We start from the raw sequence: 19,152 nt of genomic DNA on the forward strand, positions 1-19,152 counted from the left end.
CGCCTCATTTGGCCGACCAGAGCGTTCAGCGTTATTGGTTTCCGTACGATCAGGTTTGAAATCAGCAAACCATCCTTCGATAGTGTTTTTCGATGAGGCATTTGACGCTAGGATTTATTCTACCACTATGATTATCTCATTTTGGTCATCAGAGGAAACTAGAGTGTTATGGATCATTTAACTGTGAGCATAAACCGTAGATATTTTCTCTGTTGGCATCACAAGTTCACGCATCTTTTTTTTCAGGGACTTGGTAACATTATGTTGAAATATGACGTACCTTGGCATTTCTATCCAATATTACTTCACCTTGGTATTGAACCTAGGTAAATAATACGCACGAAATATAAACTTAAGTCGCAGATTTTGTAGATTTTTTCCCTTCAGTCCATGCTTTGATACACAGAGTCTTGAAAATCGGTAAACAGTAGTGAGCCAGCGGTTGTGGTAAACAGGTCCGATTTCCAAGAAAGCCATCCTTCTAGGAAATAGAAATGCAACCCTGATAGCACACACTATCATATAACCGTTGTGTTAATCTGTAAATTACATAAAGAAAGACAGAGTTGAATAATAAAGAAAAAAATCTCAATTTTTTCTCATTTTCAAAGTGAAATCGATGTAGCTTTTGGTTATCCTATTTTTTTGAAAGTTACATTTTTGAAATATTGTGAAAAAAAAAAAAACACTACTGGCTTTTTACTATCGAAAAAATAGAAAGCACTACCCAACCTAATGGACGCCCTCCGTATCTATGATTGCCAAAGCCCTGAATATTTTAAATTTTCACACTTAATGCATGTAAAAATTTGGCATTTTTATCTAATAACTTTGTTTTTCCTACCCCTCCAGCCAATTTAGGGCTTAAAATACTTTGTATTATCCTTTTTTTCCTGCATTTTATAAACTTTATTAATATCTTCGACAGTGTTTTCCTCATCACTATAATGTAATGTAATCCATTATTTCTTGAGCTCATGTTGTTATCTTTTTGTAGTTATAATACCTTTTTATTAAAATACGTCAAATACTATTATACATTTTGTATTATAAGCATTTTGTACTATATCCGCTAAATTAAAGAAATTAATATAGATAATGCGAGTTCTTATTAATACAAAGCTGGTCTGAAAAGTTTTCAACCTCAACGTGATGATGGAAATACTCCTAATTAAAAACTAGTTACATCTTTCTAGTATCTGTCGACAGTTACTCACTAAAGTGTCAGCCATTTTGGACGAGCAATTGTTATGTAACAGTCGTTTCAGAGAGTGTTTATTTTTAAAAGTGTTATCTATCAATAGATTAAAATAATAGGAGATATTTAAAGGCTTGTTGTGTTAAAATTTCATGCGTCTAAGTTCTCAGAGTAATTGAGCAAAATACAAAAAGTGTTCACACGATGCATGGGTTTAAGTGATGTTGCTCCAATCACTAATCATAATAAATAAAATCGACGCTTGATATAAATATTATCTTTTTTTAACTGGGGTCAAGTATTAAGCTATACTACTATTTCTTTAACATCCGAAAAATCCCTCAGATCCTTTTTACAATCCGTAAAAGTTTGTCTAACCGATGCCAGTCCTTTCTCGAATCTTGGATCTTTTTGGATATTACAAGTTTATTTATACCATACCCAAGTACTTCATATCCGGTTCCAAGATCCGTCCTATCTCTCGGTATATTCATGCCTACTCTGTTTGCAATGTGCAGGTACGTTACAAAAAAGGGAGTGGTCTAATCTTTTTTTCTCCACCACGTTTTAAGTTGCTAGAACAGCTGATTGATAAGACGTTTCGTGATGCATTATACGCCATAATTATGTAGATCTTTTAAATCATAAATTTGATGAATTTTTCATAAAGAAATTACAAAAAAACTTACCCAAATAATGTTCTAGAGGGTTTAAACTGCCAAAATTCCAGAAAAAGTCGCAATAGACAGCTTCATTTAATAACTTAAACTGACCTCCAAAATTACTTCGGCGTTTAGGGTCAATAATGTCACTTCTAATTAATAAATGTTTTTATTTTAAACGTAAGGAAGCTTGAACATTTTTTTATTCATTAAAGGAAAAAAAAAAATGATAGAGAGCATCAGTTCTTACGAGATGAAATATTTAAAGTCACAAATGAATAGAGGATGTCCTGAACTTCAGATATTTTTTACAGTTAACCGATTTACCTTATGCATGTGAGGATTTACTTGCACCTTTTGAGCCTCTTTGCTTTCATACCCTCTGTCAGAAGGTGGCATGGGATCCTTGTGAAAGAAAATAATCCCAAGTTGTGTTTTATAGCCCTCTAGATTGTCCTAGGTGCCATAGAGAAGTCGTTGGCAAGGCAATTTGTCGACTTACTGGGATCCTCCTTTAATTTTTCTAAAAACTTAAAAAGAACTTATTCTTCCTTAAATTATTCCCTCCACTTTCTGACATCCTGGAAAGATCTTCTCCATTTATCCATAATCTTCACTATATGAACTCCAGCATCTAAGATATCTGAGATGCCCTGCCTTTTTTCTTGTTGCTCGCTCTAAATTATAAAATGACTAACTGGTTAGTATTTGTTTACGTTAAAAGGACGGAGAAAAAGATAACATCAAATATAATCACTAAACCTTGTTATATTAATGAGAAAATAAACATTAATTAAAAATCTACGTTTTGCTACTCCACACTGTATAAAAATATAAAGATCCGATAATCTGATTAAATAAAGATGTTATATATATTTTAAACTAAAACCATCATAGTGTCATTAATATTTTTGAAGGTTTTGAAATATGAATTATCAACATTCAATCCCAACGAAATCATACGGGATTTTTTTTTTGTTCAATTTGCTTACGTTATATTTCTGCATATACAGGTTTCGGCAACATAACTCCAATTTATACAATACCTTCAGGGTTTAAAACTAGCAGTGGAGTAGACGTCGTTTCATTCTAGAGGCAAGATTCTAAAGTTTTCTAGGAAATAAAATCAGTTGGTATCATGTGTCGGAGTATTTAGTAACGTCTGTTTGCCGTCCAACAAAAATTTTTACAAAAAAAAAAATGTTTTGACACAATATTGTATTAAAAAATTAACTTCAATTAGCTACTGAATTTTTATTAGTGCAATTTGTGAAAATCAGTTTACTTCTTCCAATTTACAAAAAACGATGTTTTCCATTCATTTTTCTAATTTGCATTTTTGAATATGATTAAAACGCAAATCTCTCCACGGATAATATTGTAAAAAACCCACAAAATTGTTTGATTCCATCCGGTGTCATGTAACATTTCAAAGTTCCAGCAGTATGGCCAAATCAGGTAACTAGAATTGAAATTGTTTTTTTCGAAAAAGCATCATTTTTATTACTTTTACAAAATCAGAATTTACTAATGACTTGATCTACAAATTATCTATAATTACTAATAAAGATATGTGGTTTAAATCATTTTTTTATTTATCTTTTTATAAAATAATATTCCCTCAAAAACATTTTAACAAAATTTATTGAAAGAGGAATGTAAAAATCACAGAGTATTAAAACATTAAAGGTGATTTAGTATATCCATAATAGGGAACGTCAAATGATTTTCAAAACTGCGTAAATAAAACATTAATGTGTACTAACCGTATGAAACAAAAATATTCTTTTTAGCTTAATTAAACTTGCTTTAATGCCTCATGGAAAAAGGTCTTATGCTACCTTTGGATCCAATAAAGCGAGTGCAATGTCCTCCTCAACAAGCTAAAGAGGAAACCTCTTGTCCTCCCCCACAGCTCCTACTGTTGCCCCTGAATTTTTGTATTTTTAGCACCTCAAGGGAAAGCTTTTGAGAGACCGACACACCAAAACAGACCAACTGCAAGCTGCTATCATATTGCTTGAGGTAACCTAGAGGGGAGCTTTTTAAAGAACTGCTCTACAAAGTTCTACCCCAGGCTGGAAGTGGTCATTTAGGCAAAATGAGCTATGGCCTATAATGGATTGATAATGTAAATTAGATGCACATGAACTAAATTTTCCAAATTTGATGATTTTTTTAGATATAATAGTTTTCTATCATTTTCAAAAAGTGTTGCATTTTTGACGGTGGCGCCTGTATTTGTTACTATCACATTATTAATATATACGTACGTAGGTTCTAAAAAGTATAATTTTTAAAGCCTCTTTGCACGCAATAATTTTTTATTGCAGCACACGTTATGTAAGTATGTAAATTTATGCATATCCTTACCTTGTGTGTACAAAGATTTCTAAGTTTCATAATAAAACTGTGTGCATTCGCTTATGAATATTCGTTTAGCATAATTGAAATTGAATTAATTATTATCAATACTTTTCTTTATACAAATACAAGTAAAAGCCCCCCCCAAAAATGAGTTGTTTTTCTTGTTCATTTAATATGTATGTAGGAGTTTTTATCAGGGAGGAGCATAGAATATTCTGGGCATATATATAATAATAATCAATGTGTTTTAGATTATATTCCTAGGGCTTTACTCTAATGATTTATCGAGATTTTACACCGAAAAGAAACTCAGAAAAAAACTATTTCCATACAAATTTCTCATTTAATTATTTAAACTTTTTATATGTGTTATTCATTCAACTAAAAATTGAATATAAAACTATTATTGAAGATACGCTGAAGATAAATTTTTAACGTTTTATCTTATTAAAAAAATCAATGTATGTGTATTTTATGGATGCCCAAACCGTTAGGCCAAGGAGGGAAAAACTTTGCACGGATTTCTTCTTTCAACTTGGACAGGTTATTACGAGGGGCAAGCAAGACAAATACTCAAAACACAAAACCAATATAAGTAATTGATTTTTAAATCAAAAAGTTACTGGTGTCTCAAAGAAATCAACTATACGAATAAGGATGTTTTTTAAATTTATTCATAATCAAAAAAGTTATGGGCAAACAAAGAAATCGGTAAAAATTGCAAAAAAAAAAAAAATCTTTCAAGTGCAAAAATAATGCAAAAAGATGATAAATTATAAAAATGTAGAAATTTATTTGGAGATTCAATTGGAGATAAATTTAACTTTTAAAAATTGATGTTTAAATGAAATATTTATCATTTATGAATCATTTCTCAAATTGTTTCTTCAAACCACACTTTTAAATTTTCAAGAAGAAATGCCCTAAACTAATGCAGTTTGAACATGTTAAATTATAATTTTTGCAATATTTACAAAATTGAATCAGTTGTTAATGGTTATTTATTCGACGACATTTTATCCCTAATTTTTTTTGGATTTACATGTACAAAAAAATCTTGGTAGGTTTGTGTTACTCATACTATATTCGATTTGGCAATTTTTTGACAAAAACAAAAGATGGTCCTATCATCTAGACACATTTTTTTATTCATATATGTTTGTAGGTTATTTGGAATTTATAAAACTTTTTTTTAGAGTTTATAGTAATATATTTCAATTGATAAACAGGTGCTATATCATAATGCATTTACGAATACCGTAATGGTCGTCAACACCGAAGGGATTTTAACATTTAGCATTGAACATTGTCCGTGTTATTTCTAGCCCCTCCATATACCTTGCAACGCCGGGTAACCCTTTGCTATTACTTTAATAAATTTTTCAAAAAAGTTTACCAAGATAAATGCAAAATATTATTGCTCTTATTAATTATTCTTTCCAATTTTGAAAATTAGTATCTTTACATCTCTCATAGTTACCATCATTAGGATCCGTCATTTACCAGAGTTTATAGGTGTCAACGAAAAGACAAAATTTTCTTTAATAATATATTTTCTTTCGGAAAATCTTCAATATTACTCGATGTTTTTTAATTAGTACACTTATACGTAATTACTCAATACTTAAGTGTTCTTTCTGCAAAAATGAAATAATAATGATAAAATGTTGAGGAAATAAAAACCTTGTTCAAGTTGCCAATAACAAAAAAAACTCCCCAGCTAATAAATGCTTAGGATTTAAATCAATATGAATATACTCCCCTCTTCCTTTTTCATATGAGGGGATGAGCATACACACATCTCAAGTAACCTTCATTATATTTTCAATATTTATACTTATTTTTTTCTCTCTTGTAGCTACACAAACTCGTTGTTAAAAATGAGTCCACAACTGACATTTGAAATAACTCTATGCTAGGTATACCGGGCCGTGCAGAATTATTTACCGATTTTTGTTCAGAACATATCGCGGACAATAATGACATTTGAATGACTTGAAAAACAATTTATTCATACATTTTTAGAATAATAAAATAGTTTGGGATCAAATTTAATCAATGTAGCCACCGTTTGACTCAATGACACTGGTCAGGCGACGTCTGAAGCTGCCACAGACTTGCTGGATGTAATCGGCGTCTATGGAGGCCCAGGCCTTGTTGACAGCAGCCTTTAAGGCATTTATGTTCTTGTGTCGTTTTTTTGCAGGCCTTGTTCTCCACGTGCGCCTAGATAGGGAAGTATAGTGGGTTCAGATCTGGGCTCTGAGGGGGCCAGTAGTCCTTGGCCAAAAGTGCATGTTGTCCTTGAGCCACTCCTGAGCTTTCTTGGAAGCGTGGGTGGGTGCTCTATCTTGTTGAAAACCCCAAGGAGAGTTGCCGACTATGGATTTGATCCACGGAAGGACCTTGGACGCCAGAATCTTCACATAATTCTCCGCTGTTAATCTGAGCCAGTGGGGAACCATACCGGCTTCATGGCCTTCCAGTTGGATCTCCAAACATCTCCAAAGCTCACAACACGGTCATTTTGCCTGTTGAAAATAGGATCGACCGTAAAAGTTTTCTCATCTGAAAAAATGATGATGGGTCCAGATGAGCTCTTGATATCATTCAAGATTTTCTTTTTCACGCTCAAGTCTGACTTCTCACTGACGTTCAGTTAGCAGAGGGCGTTCAGTACGTCTCAGGGACTTTCCTCCAGCCCTTTTCATTGCCCTTGAAACAGTTGATGTCGACGTTCCCATCTTTCTGGCCATTTCGCTAATGGACCTGTTGGGAGTCCTCTTGAACACTGCCTTTACTTGCCTTGTTGAGACAGTGGGCTTCCTGCAAGCCCCAGGGGAATGCTTGAGATCACCTTCAGCCTCCAAGCGCTTGGAAACGTTGTAAATTGTCTTCCACGAGGCCCCAACCTGTTCCTTAATGTTGTTATGAGGCACTCTAGCTCGGAGGAGGGCTGCAATTTCGATCCTCTTTGTTTCCTGATTGGACATGGTCTCACGTGTGGAAGTTGTTACGCTCTCACAGGAAGGATTTTTGTTTATTTTAACAGTAAAAATACGTAACAATCAGATTGGTTGCCACAAAACCTCTTAAAAAGTATGTTTGCATCATCGGTAAATAATTTTCCACGGCCCGGTATGTAGAGATGTATAAAATATAGGATGATTTTTTTAATTGTGCTTTTATTTCAATTTAATACAGCAATATCAAGATTAAACTAATAATAAAATACATCAAGAGGGATGGAGATAGAATTAATCATAAATAAACGTTATAGTTTAAAATTAACCCCTAGATCCAAGGCCACCCCTTCTATAATAACAAATTTTGTTTTCTATAGACAATATACTAATGACTACAAAATATGAAAATTTTAAACAATCATTAATTAAGTCTTTGATTTACTTGTCCTCATCATCAAGTATCAACTTACTTAACATTTAAGGTTTGAGTAGAACTTACATGACCAATGTGTGGAGTGTTGAACAATCTCTGCAGTGTATTTCCATTCTCTATCCTCGTACCGGCGGATCCTTAAAGAAAAGGCTGCGTATTTTACTGCAGATGAAATGACAATTTTTCTGCAAAGAGTGAAAGCTTATTGCATACCCAGAAGTGAGGCAGCTAGCTATGGGTTGATTCAAGGTTAATGGAAATACAAGGTTGACCACCATGTAATTGGGCTTGCTAGAACTTTCAATTCGATATATCTTCATGACTACGAAACAAGACAGGGAGATTTTGACAAAACAAGAGCCAAACATAGTCTATGACGTCCCTTTTTTTTATAAATTTCAATTTGATGTATCGTTCGGACTTCTGGGTAGGAAATACAGATTATGAGAAATCATGCAACCACTTATACACTATGACGTCAATATCAAAAAGGGTGGTGGAATTCAAATATCAGTTGTACACACGGTACGGTATAACTTGGTATTTCTATTAACTTTGGGTTGACTAAAATACCTTCTAGATTTAATTCATATATATATCTCGGCAGACTTTATTATTTGACGTGCACCTTCGGTTGTGTTGTTATTTAAACTCTAGGATTACTTGACGAGAATGTACATACATACAGATAAACTTTGTTTTATTAATATAGATGACTTTCTCGCAAGTGTAGTTTATACGCTTACTGCAATTCGGAAATAATTTCTATCCCAATTGTGCCCAAAAAGAAAATAAGTATAATATAATGATAATGATCCTTCTAATGTTGTATAAATAAATTAATTTAGAAAAGTTCGAAGCTATGACATAGACTACATCTGCAGATGGTACCAGGCCTTCCGCCGCCATTTGAAGTCATCATTGCCACTAAGGGCGGCTACATTAATGATTAAAAGAACTCAGACACACATATATTTATTGTATTCATTATGTTAAAATTATATTCTTAAGTAATAAATTATATCTCTTTGTAGTTTATTTCTCAAAGTGTTCTGATTTTATTGTACCACTCGGTATACTGAAATTAGACAAGAATTATGATTTCCGTAGGACCAAAAACAAAAAAAAAGTGTAATTGGGATTTGTAGAAGCAGCCTGCAATATTTGATTAATACGACTAAATTATAATTTCTAATATGAAAAATATTATAAGCCTTACGTAATGGAGCATTATATACAGCCTATGAAAATGAAGTCATACAATACGACTACAGTGTTATTTCTTCGATCAAAACGTGTTTATGATATACATCATGGAGCATTATATGCAGTACACCCAGTGATTCGTTTTTCATATGAACAGACATTCAAATATCAATAGTGACAGACATATTTTTCTTTATTAATATAGATTGTTCAATATTTATTCCTTTTTCTTTTTTTTTTTGTCCCAAAAATTGGACTGTTTGCAATTAAGGGGCTTTGTATGGGATTTCATATACTGAGTTATGTGTATTTTTTTTATATTCACAGTACGAAGTTTCATGAGAATGTTTCGGCCTTTGACATAACTTTACATAATACTTATTAATTTTTTAATTTTTTCCCCATTTCATTATGTATTTAAAAATATGAGCGTACTCGCTTTAATGGCTGGTTCCGTTCATTCTTACACCTATAAATAAAATTTACAAGAATTACTTTTTTAAGAATAGTTTTATATATTTATTATGACATGATTACATTTTTAGATTTTAAAATCATTTACAAGTAAACAATATTTAGAGCTGAGTAAAGAAATTAAATTAAAACAACATAACAATATTGAGCAATTCAACCTGTGAAAATATACATTTATTCAAAATAAGTCAATGTTATTTTTTTATAATATTTCATATTTTAGATTGACTAATTGGTATTGCTATTACATTAAGGTTGAACTCAAGTCTCTTTTATCAGTTTAATTACAGCTTATTTAACGATAATGTAATTATTTACAGGCTCATCAAACAAAGGTGCAACATCACCTGGACCACCAGATATTTATTCTAAAAACGGACTATCTACATCAACTGTCCATCGACATGGTCTTCCATATTTTGAGAACACAACAACTCAATTCACTGTCCAAGAGGGGCATCATGCGTTTTTAAACTGCAAAGTGCACAACCTTTACAACCAAACTGTGAGTAAATATAACCATATACATTTATGACTTGTTTATTAGTTAAATATCCTAATATATTTTACATCTACAATAAAGAAATACATTTTTGGATACTTAACATAAATGTTTTTATACATTCGATTTTATATTCCATTATTAAAAGAACATATATAGAATATAAGAATTATATATAAAATAATTCAAATATAATATTTAAAAAACTCCAAGAAACTATTTTAAATACACTTAAAAAAAGCCGCCAAGAATGCATGGTTCCTTAATCTTTCACTTCCAAGCAATGTTTCTACTTTTAAAAATATATTTTTAAGCAATTTTACATTTCCTATTTGAATCATTAAAACCACAAAACTTCTCCTATATAGTTTAATTTCGACCTAAAAGACGTTCAAATTCTTAGATCTGTCTCAGTTCTAAGCAGTCTCCAAACAGGCACACACTCGTGGTTGCACTATATACTTATGTTAGAGGTTATCATCTACTAAATTAAAGAATTAGGATGACAACTTTGGAAAATAAATAACAATACTCAAATTGCCTACAAAAAAGATGTCATGTAGGCGAAAAAAAGCTTAGAATTTGCAACTATACTTTTACTGGGAGTTATAGAAATATATTCTAAAAAATTTAAAAAAAGAATATTTTTCACTTTATACACCTCATCAACTGCACGAACGAATCTTTTTTTAAAGTCAATGTAAATTAGTTTTGATATTAGGCTCGGTAATCAAATTCATTGTTAAATGATTGTGTTCTTAGGGTATCAATGGCAAAGTTTATAGACTTTCATCTCAATTTTCAGATAGATGGAATAACCCAATGTGTTGATAATTTAGTTAAGGGGGGTTCATAATTATTTTACTCTCTAATAAGGCTCATTGTCCTACAATAACTTCTGGGCCACTTTTGAAATTTAAGCTAGGGCGAGACCTTCCGCCAGTGTTTTTTTTATGTTCCTGGACATTGTCATCCTGAAAAAATTAAATGTATCAGAATGGGCATCATTCTCTTTAGCTTGGTGGCATTGACTGGCTCCTTCTCAAAATAGAGGTCCAATTTAGGTTACCTTTTAGAGCTAGGATATTAATGGCTGCCTTTCTCGGTTCCAATTTTGACATTGTCAATGGTTTCCCTGGCTGTGCTTATACACCTTACCATCTCAGAAGAAGTAGTTGATACCTTTCAGAGAACACATTATAATCCTCCTCTCCCGTGTTTGATGACAATCTAAGCTACTTATGCATTCCTTAGTGATAAAACACGCAAAAGGAGATTTCAAAACTTAGAATTAATTCTTAGATACCAAGGAGTAAGTGGAAGATGCCGCTTTGTGGATCTCTGCAGAGGGTAGTAGAATCTTCTAGTATTCAGAATCGATTTGTGATCCATAGCATGAAATGTATAAACGTCCTCGTTGATGGCAATCGTGTACAGCTCTATTGTTTGTTTTGGAGGTTCTTAAAGAATGACTTCTTGTATTCATTTTGGTGGATGACATCTATGGTACTATAGGAATCAAACATAGGTGATTTAATCCATATAATTTTTTGTACAGCTGCCCAGTCCATGGAATGCAATGCCACTGTAACAAACATCAGCATCTTATAGACGGATGACTCAGTGATGAATTTCCTCCATTCCAATTGAGGTTTGGAAATGATGTTAGTAAAAAATGTTTATAAATTTTTGGTAAAATATTTGAGAGTAGTACTAGTCCTCTTCATAGTTGAGACCGAGGTCTCTTCAGGGAAGGGACGTATCTTTTATCAAATAATCTATTCAATCACCCTTCATCTTCCTTTAAGAGCCTTTCGCCTCCCAATGGTATTTATTTTTTGTTAGGCCAGGTGAACTTGTTTTAGAGTTAGGAGAGTATTAAAAAATGAACTCACTTTTATCAATAACTTTAAGGTTTACATGAAGTCCAAAGGAGATTAAGTTTTCATCATTCCTTCATTAAGATATTTTTTGGAAGCCTCTGTTGGTAAATGAAGCTTCTTCTTTGTCTATATATTTATATTATATCATGTATACACCTTATGTTATAACATACAATGTCAATTTGTATATCTACTCTTCCCACATCAAGTATAACAAAGTAAAAACTCTTTGTCTTTTATAGAAACCATTAATCAAAATAATTCAATTATTTACCATATAAAAACTAAAATATAAATTAATTTCTATCTGTTTCATTTTACACTTCAAAACAAGCCTCGCGTTGTTTTGTATATTACGTTAATATAATGATTACAAAAAGGTTTTAATGACATTATATAACTTATTTTATTAATTTACATATTATGTATGTATGTACAATGTCCATATCAAAACTATGATAGAGTCAAAAATAACAAGGGATTTAGTAGATTGCTGACCTAATTTTGTTCGTAATAATTAATTGTTCAACACACATCTGTATATATGTTGAAAAAACATATGTACATAAGTTATATAGTTAATAAAGTAAGTTTTTATGCACTCATTTAATTAGTAGTTTGATTTATAATGACACAAATATTAAGCAATAATATCAGTTTCCTTCAAGTATGAATTATTATATAAAAATTAGAGAATAATAATGAGCGAAAATATTTTTTTTACTGATATCGTTGATTATGAAATAAATCAAAGTTACTCTCAGATATATAAAGTTGTTGATATTTTTACAAATAGACAAATTTACAAACAGAAAGTATTTCAAACTTATTATATAACTAAAAAACTAAACTATAGTTCAGACTGGAGACAGTTGCAATGCTTTTTGATTTTCCTTAAATTACTCAGAGCTGATTTACTACAGATATTTAAAAATTTGACCAAACAATCTTGTTAACTATTACAACAATAGGGATTATTTTTAAACATTGCATATTTTGAGTTTTATTAATTTAATATTATATAATTTTTTCTAGAGGGTGTTGATTATTCATAGTTTATTTCATTATTCTGTAAGAAAATAAAATAGAAGTAAAAATATTATTATTTTAATCCGGATTTATCAAGAAAAAAAAACCAATTTTGTACAAACTTTTGTGCTAGAGGAGATTAATATTTTGTAGGTTTTAAAAGATTATTTTGAAAATAATTATTGGAGTTTGCATTAAAGCCATTTTTCTAATATTAATCGTCCCTCTTTCTAGTAAATTGCACCACCTATTGGAACTTAACCCTTTCTATGTACGACTATAATATTCCAAATTTATCCACAAGTGAGTGAACTTTGGAAAAATTATACTGACTGATTGCAAAAAAGTCAATCATTCTAAAGGAATAATTCGTAACTAAAATAATAAAAAGCTTTCGATAACAATTGTTCTTCCAAGGAGTTAATTTGATACCTCAAAATCAGTTTTTATCTAATACCTTAAAGAAAATCCGACAAAAATTTTGTTAACTAAATAACACCCGCTTTGACTGATTATATTCGAGTTGACCCTCGAGAATCCATCCTTTTGTTTTTAAGGGAAACTGAAAAACAATTCTTGGAGGAAAGAGATGTGGTAAAATAGATAAATTTCCGGTCTTATCCGGCTTTTGTTTTGAAAATATCGACTTTATGCTGATGTATTTGCACCAATCCTAAAGTAACTTTTTAAATGGACACTAATCATGGGTTCCTAATGGTCGTAAAACTGCTGTAGTGTTTAGATGCAATCAAGGCAAATTGGTTGATCTATCTTAAACGTAGCAAGAAAATAGGTGGTAATTTTAATAAACTAGGGTTTTGGTTTGTTTTGCTTATTTTTTCGATCATTTTATTGCTTTTTTTATTTATCAAATTCCTAATATTTTTATGTATCCTAGATAGTTTTACTTGTGCTATTATTTTATTATCATTTGAGCACCAGAATAAATTGTTGCTGGTTTAAAAATAAATAAAAAGTATCCAATTGTCCTTTTCCAGAGTATTAATTTTATACCTCAAATTCAAAAGAAGTTGAGAAAATAGTTTTTACACATTTATTTGCATAATATTTAATATATGTTCCTTCAATTGTTCCTGTCTCCCCAATGGGAGCAATGGCTTTTATAATACCTTAATTTGCTAAATAAGATTGTTATATAAGAAATGGCCGACTTCATAAATGATAAAAACACGTGAAAAATACTTTATTGAAGGTTTTATTTAGAACAAAATAACTTTTTTTTTATTTTTTACACGTCAGTCTTTATCTATACTATTAAACATCCAATAGTTATATCTTTAAAAAAGTTTCCATAAAAAGGAAACTGACAATTTAATAAACGTTCTAACTTTAACAAAATATTGATTACGAAACTCAGGAACAGGGACATTTGACATACATAGCATCCTCATAAAACATGGAAGAAAAACATTTCATTTGAGTGATGCAATCTCCTTTAAGATGTATATTTATTAATATGTAAGTATCTTATTCCTATCATTACCTTTATTACGTAATTACTCATTATACTCGAATAATACATATACTCGTATATCTACCAAGATAAATTCTTTATGGTTAATTTCTTTCCTACATAAATTATGATGAATAATCCCATAAATTAATTCTCAAATTGGAATAAAAATTATTTCATCATAAAATTAATAATAGACATACATACATGGTATATCTTCATACATTATACGTGAGAGAGTAACAAAGATAAAACTCTATAATTCTTGATCGAAATATTATTTATATTTGCCTTCTGGTGCCCTAAATCAGTGGTTCCAATACGTTTTTTGAGTTATATCCTTTAAATATGTTGATGGCATAATGTGCACCTCTTACACCTCTTATTAAGAGCTTTATGTTGCAACCCTATTGAGTCTAACACAGAGGCAAACAATTTAAGTTATACAACAACAAAATAATAGAAAATATTGTAAATATAAAATCAGACATATATGTACTACTTAGAATCATTTCTATACTATCAATTTTTTTAATTTTTTTGCGATATATAAATTCAAAATAGAGACTTACAAACAAGTAACAATACAGGCTGTGGATGTCCAAATAGGCTTATAAACAAATCAGTTGCTCTGAATGTGCGCCTTTCATTGAGTAGAACAGGTCTATTTTTAGTATAATTTTGAACACATCAACTTCAAGAACATCCTGCCTGTTAAGCCGCGATCCATATTTATTAATGATGTAAGTTAATAGGAAAAAGGTGTTATCAAATAAATGTTGAGCTAAATAGTATATGTAAATCTTAAGCTACTTTAGCCAGCAGTGGGTACTCATTCATCCCAGAAATCCAGATTTTGTCAAATGTTTAGGAATCTTTTTTTTTTTTTTGTTTTTAGTGTTTGGTCATATGAAAATTCTATAACCTATCTTTCATATTATTGGGGTTTGGTGGTAAAAGAAGCGTATCCAGCTATATTTTTTAAAGCACTTTCTTTTGGGAAGTTCTTTTTAAGATGATTCAGGAGATACTAATAAAAAATATGACATTTATCATTACTTAAGTTTTGACACCGTTCAAAATAGTATCAATTGAAATTAAATTCTTCATTTTTGGAAATCATTTCACGACCCCTCCGTTATGTGCCGGGACCCCCACAGAGGTATCTCCCCTTACATTGGGAACCACTGCCATAAATGATAAAAAATACAATCCTTGTATTTAAGGAAATAATAAAGGTGTCAGGAAGATTTTATCCTCCAAATTGTTTTATATAAATGAAAAAAAATAAATATATATATTTAATACCTAATGTTACTCATTCAGACATATTTTTACCAAAAGCTTTTAATGAAGGTTTTATTAAAAGTCCGTACTGATAGGACTGTAGTCTTTTTACTTTTTTCAGACCAATCCAAAGCCAAAAACTGGTAATATACCTACCTTTATATTTTTGAAAAACTCTGGATTTATCCATGACAAAATGTCTTCAAATGGTCGGCATCACAATGAATAAAAAAGGAAGTTTAAATAGGATTGATTTTTTTGGTTTTTTTTTTTTTTAAATAGACAAAAACCGATTTGTCTTTGTATTTTATGTAGTTTTTTTAACTTAAAGCAGTGGTTTTGAACCTTTTCCAAAATATGAACCAAGGATGGAGGTGAACCCAAGCTCATATAAAAATTTATTCGCTCATGGATAAAACATAACAATAAACTAGGGGAAAAAAACTTTGCTCCAACAATATAACGCAATTAAACTGTATGTAACGATATATCAAAGGGAGCCAAGTGCTTGTTTCTTTACAACGAGATAGTCCCATCTGGTAGTAATGTCAGACAAAGATACACAATTATGTTACTTATATGAATTTTTTTTCTATGTCTTGTTTTGGTGCCAGTTACTGTACCAAAACCCAAAAGAAACTTTCTAAATACACCTGTTTCTTACTCATTATGCTAGCTTAATTAAATTTTGATGACGAAAGTGTGGATAATAAGGTTTTTTTTTTTTTTTTAAATAAAACACTCTGATAAAAATAATTAACAACTACCTTGCACAATTAATTAACTTTTGTAATTTGCATTCATATTTAATTTTTTCTTCTTCTCCTTCCAATTGTACATAAAGTATCAAGTTATTATCGTTCAAGACTTAGATCATAAATAAAACATTAATAACTACATTATTATTGTGGGGCCTAGGGTTGGAGACCACTGACTTAAAGAACCAAAAGGAAAAGTTATCATAATATTTTGACTAAATTATTTTGGTAAGCAAATATTTTGAACACTTCAAAATACCTAATATAAATACAATGTACATTAGGTTTTTAAGAAGAAAAAAAAACGAACAAGAAAATCCATATAGTTGAAGTATGTGATCAATAACTGGTAAATAATAGACTGTTCAAATATATTGTAATTAATTGGAGACTGAGTTATTTTTCCATGTTATGATTACTCAACAGAATTCAGAAATTATTTAATAATAAGTAGGAGAATAGAGAAAAAAAATTATTTCTCATATAGTTATTAACTATATAAATTATAGTGTACCTTAATGACAAAAATTTGATAGTACAAGATATGTTTGATTTTGCATTCATTTAAACAATAAAATAACCTGTAAATATGGGGAAAATTTTACTTCATGGGTGGGTTTTGATTAAAAAGTTTGTAAATGATTGAAAGAAATGACTATTTCATATGGTTTCTTAAAATTATATACTTAAATCAAGGTAGAGGAATTTTACAAATAATTTTTTTTAAACCTTGCTCTAATTTCTCTCAGCCTATGCATATTTTAGTCGTAAGGATGTTGAAAATAAATATAAACTTTATGTATCGGGTATTCAGCATATTTATTTTGAGTTTTTTCTTTATTTTTAGATATCCATTCTTGTTTTTTATATTTAGTGTGTAGTATAGTATTATGAAAGAAACTTATATGGTTTATTCATTATTAAAAAACCTATTTTACCTTTTCTTCATATTGGACCACAAAAAAAAATTAATTTAAAATTAATTTCCTATTTATGAAAATTGCCTAGCATTACTTATCATAAAAAACATGATGTATATATAAAAAATTTGTAAACAAAAAGCATACTGAAATCATTCAAATAATCAATTTCTTCTAAGAAATAGATCGAGAGGCTTGGTAAGGAGAGGAGAATAAATAGCTTAGGGCCTTTTAAAATATGGTTGAATACCCCCGCCCTCAGATTGGTACAGGGGTAGTGTGGGATTGCTAAAAACCACCACCAATTAATCCAATACATCCAAGGAAGCCTATAATCCCAAAAAAATAGTTCCAAGCACTCGGGATAGGTGGGGTACTTGTGGTAACCTTGGATCCTTAAAAATCACCGCTAATACATCAAAGGAACCCCTTTAATATCAATAATAGTTTAAATTCTCGACACAAATGACCAATTTTAAGCTTATCAAAGTTCAAAAATGATAACTTCAGGAATTGTATATGAATATAAAAATTACAATAAATTAAAATATGTATTTTTTGGACTTAAAATGGCTCACAATCACAAGTCGTTACATCAAATAAACTTAATTCAGACCATCAAAAGAAAGATGCGCGTTTAGCTATGTCGTTTTATCTCTTCAACTTGACAAAATGGAATGCCATAGATGAAGTTGTGAGCGGTAAAAGAAGTAGATAAAGCCTAAGGTCAAGTTAATGGGCAAGGGAAAACAGATGGTTATATCTGAAAAAAATGAAATGCCTATTAAATGAAGCAAGTAGAAATAGTAATTCCTCCACAATTCTTTTTTGAGAGACTATAAAACACAAATATATGTCAAGTTTAACAAATCAACCCAACAACCAAGGGATTTATATAATAAAATTGAAAAGTATTTTTGTTCTACTTTGACGTTAATTTTTTACTGAATAACCTTGTTTAGACTAACACATAAAGAATGATATCATAACCATTTATTTTATTAAAATATTTTGTTAAAATAATCAAAAAATGGTAATACATACCTAACAGAATGAAATAGACATTTTATTAATTATAAAAAAGTTTGTCAAGATGTAGGGGTGTTTATCCAAAATATATTACTTTATTATCTTCAATGAAATAAAAACTTTATTCTTATAAATTTTTACTACATTTAATTTGAAGCAGGAAAAAAATTCCGGAAATAAGATTGTAGTAAATTATTCTTCCCATGAATATATTTATTATTCAATAATTGCTCATTGCCTAATTTTAGCTTATTTGAATTCAACCAATCAATAATCGGAGCACTTTTATATTTGTGAGGAAACACCGAGTGATTTCAAATTTAAACTTAAGGCGGGTTACTACATCTATCGTGCGTGTAAATGTCTAAGTAAATATATATATATAAATGATATCAGGAGAAGAGTTGCTCTCACAAAAACCTTACTTTAATCATTTATATATAGTTAAGTAAGTACATATATACTTAGACGATAGATAGGGTAACCCACCTTAAGTAAAATAAGGGTAATATTAACATACATATATTCGGAACTTTTCCTATTCATTCGAGAAAGATCTGGCAATTGTTGAATATTTTTATAATGTGTACGGAAATTTCACAGCTCTCTTTCAACCCTATGACGAGTTATCAAGAGAAGTTCATCTTGAAGCAAGTTGATCACGAGGAAAGTTCATCCCAAGATAAGTTTATCTCCAGGAAAATTCCTACCCAATAATATACAATTTTACTTTTTAATACAAAGATTTTATTATTCAATAATATGCTCATTATCCTAATAAAAACTTTCCTAATTTAAAAACAAACTTAGGCTAAACAATCCTTCCACTGAGAAAATTTAAATACATAATCTCAATCTATATGTGAGTTTTACAAAAAAAAGCTTCAAGTCTACATATTTGTTTGAAAACATACATATTGAATTGGAAATGCCGAATAGAGTATGTTATTTTGGATGAAAAACG

The 19,152-nt window shown here is 30.2% G+C and overlaps 1 protein-coding gene across 2 annotated transcripts in view; it reads left to right on the forward strand.

Moving 5' to 3' along the window:
- The window catches only part of LOC121116229 (limbic system-associated membrane protein), a 327,841-nt gene that overhangs the window by 273,623 nt on the left and 35,066 nt on the right, over positions 1-19,152 (forward strand). For both annotated transcript variants that reach the window (XM_071887514.1, XM_071887515.1), the window contains one exon: positions 9,627-9,811. In XM_071887514.1, the coding sequence (XP_071743615.1) occupies positions 9,627-9,811 (185 nt within the window). The remainder of the gene's footprint in view (positions 1-9,626; positions 9,812-19,152) is intronic.

This window comes from Lepeophtheirus salmonis, chromosome 4 (assembly GCF_016086655.4).
Source record: "Lepeophtheirus salmonis chromosome 4, UVic_Lsal_1.4, whole genome shotgun sequence".
NCBI classification, from domain to species: Eukaryota; Metazoa; Arthropoda; class Copepoda; order Siphonostomatoida; family Caligidae; genus Lepeophtheirus; species Lepeophtheirus salmonis.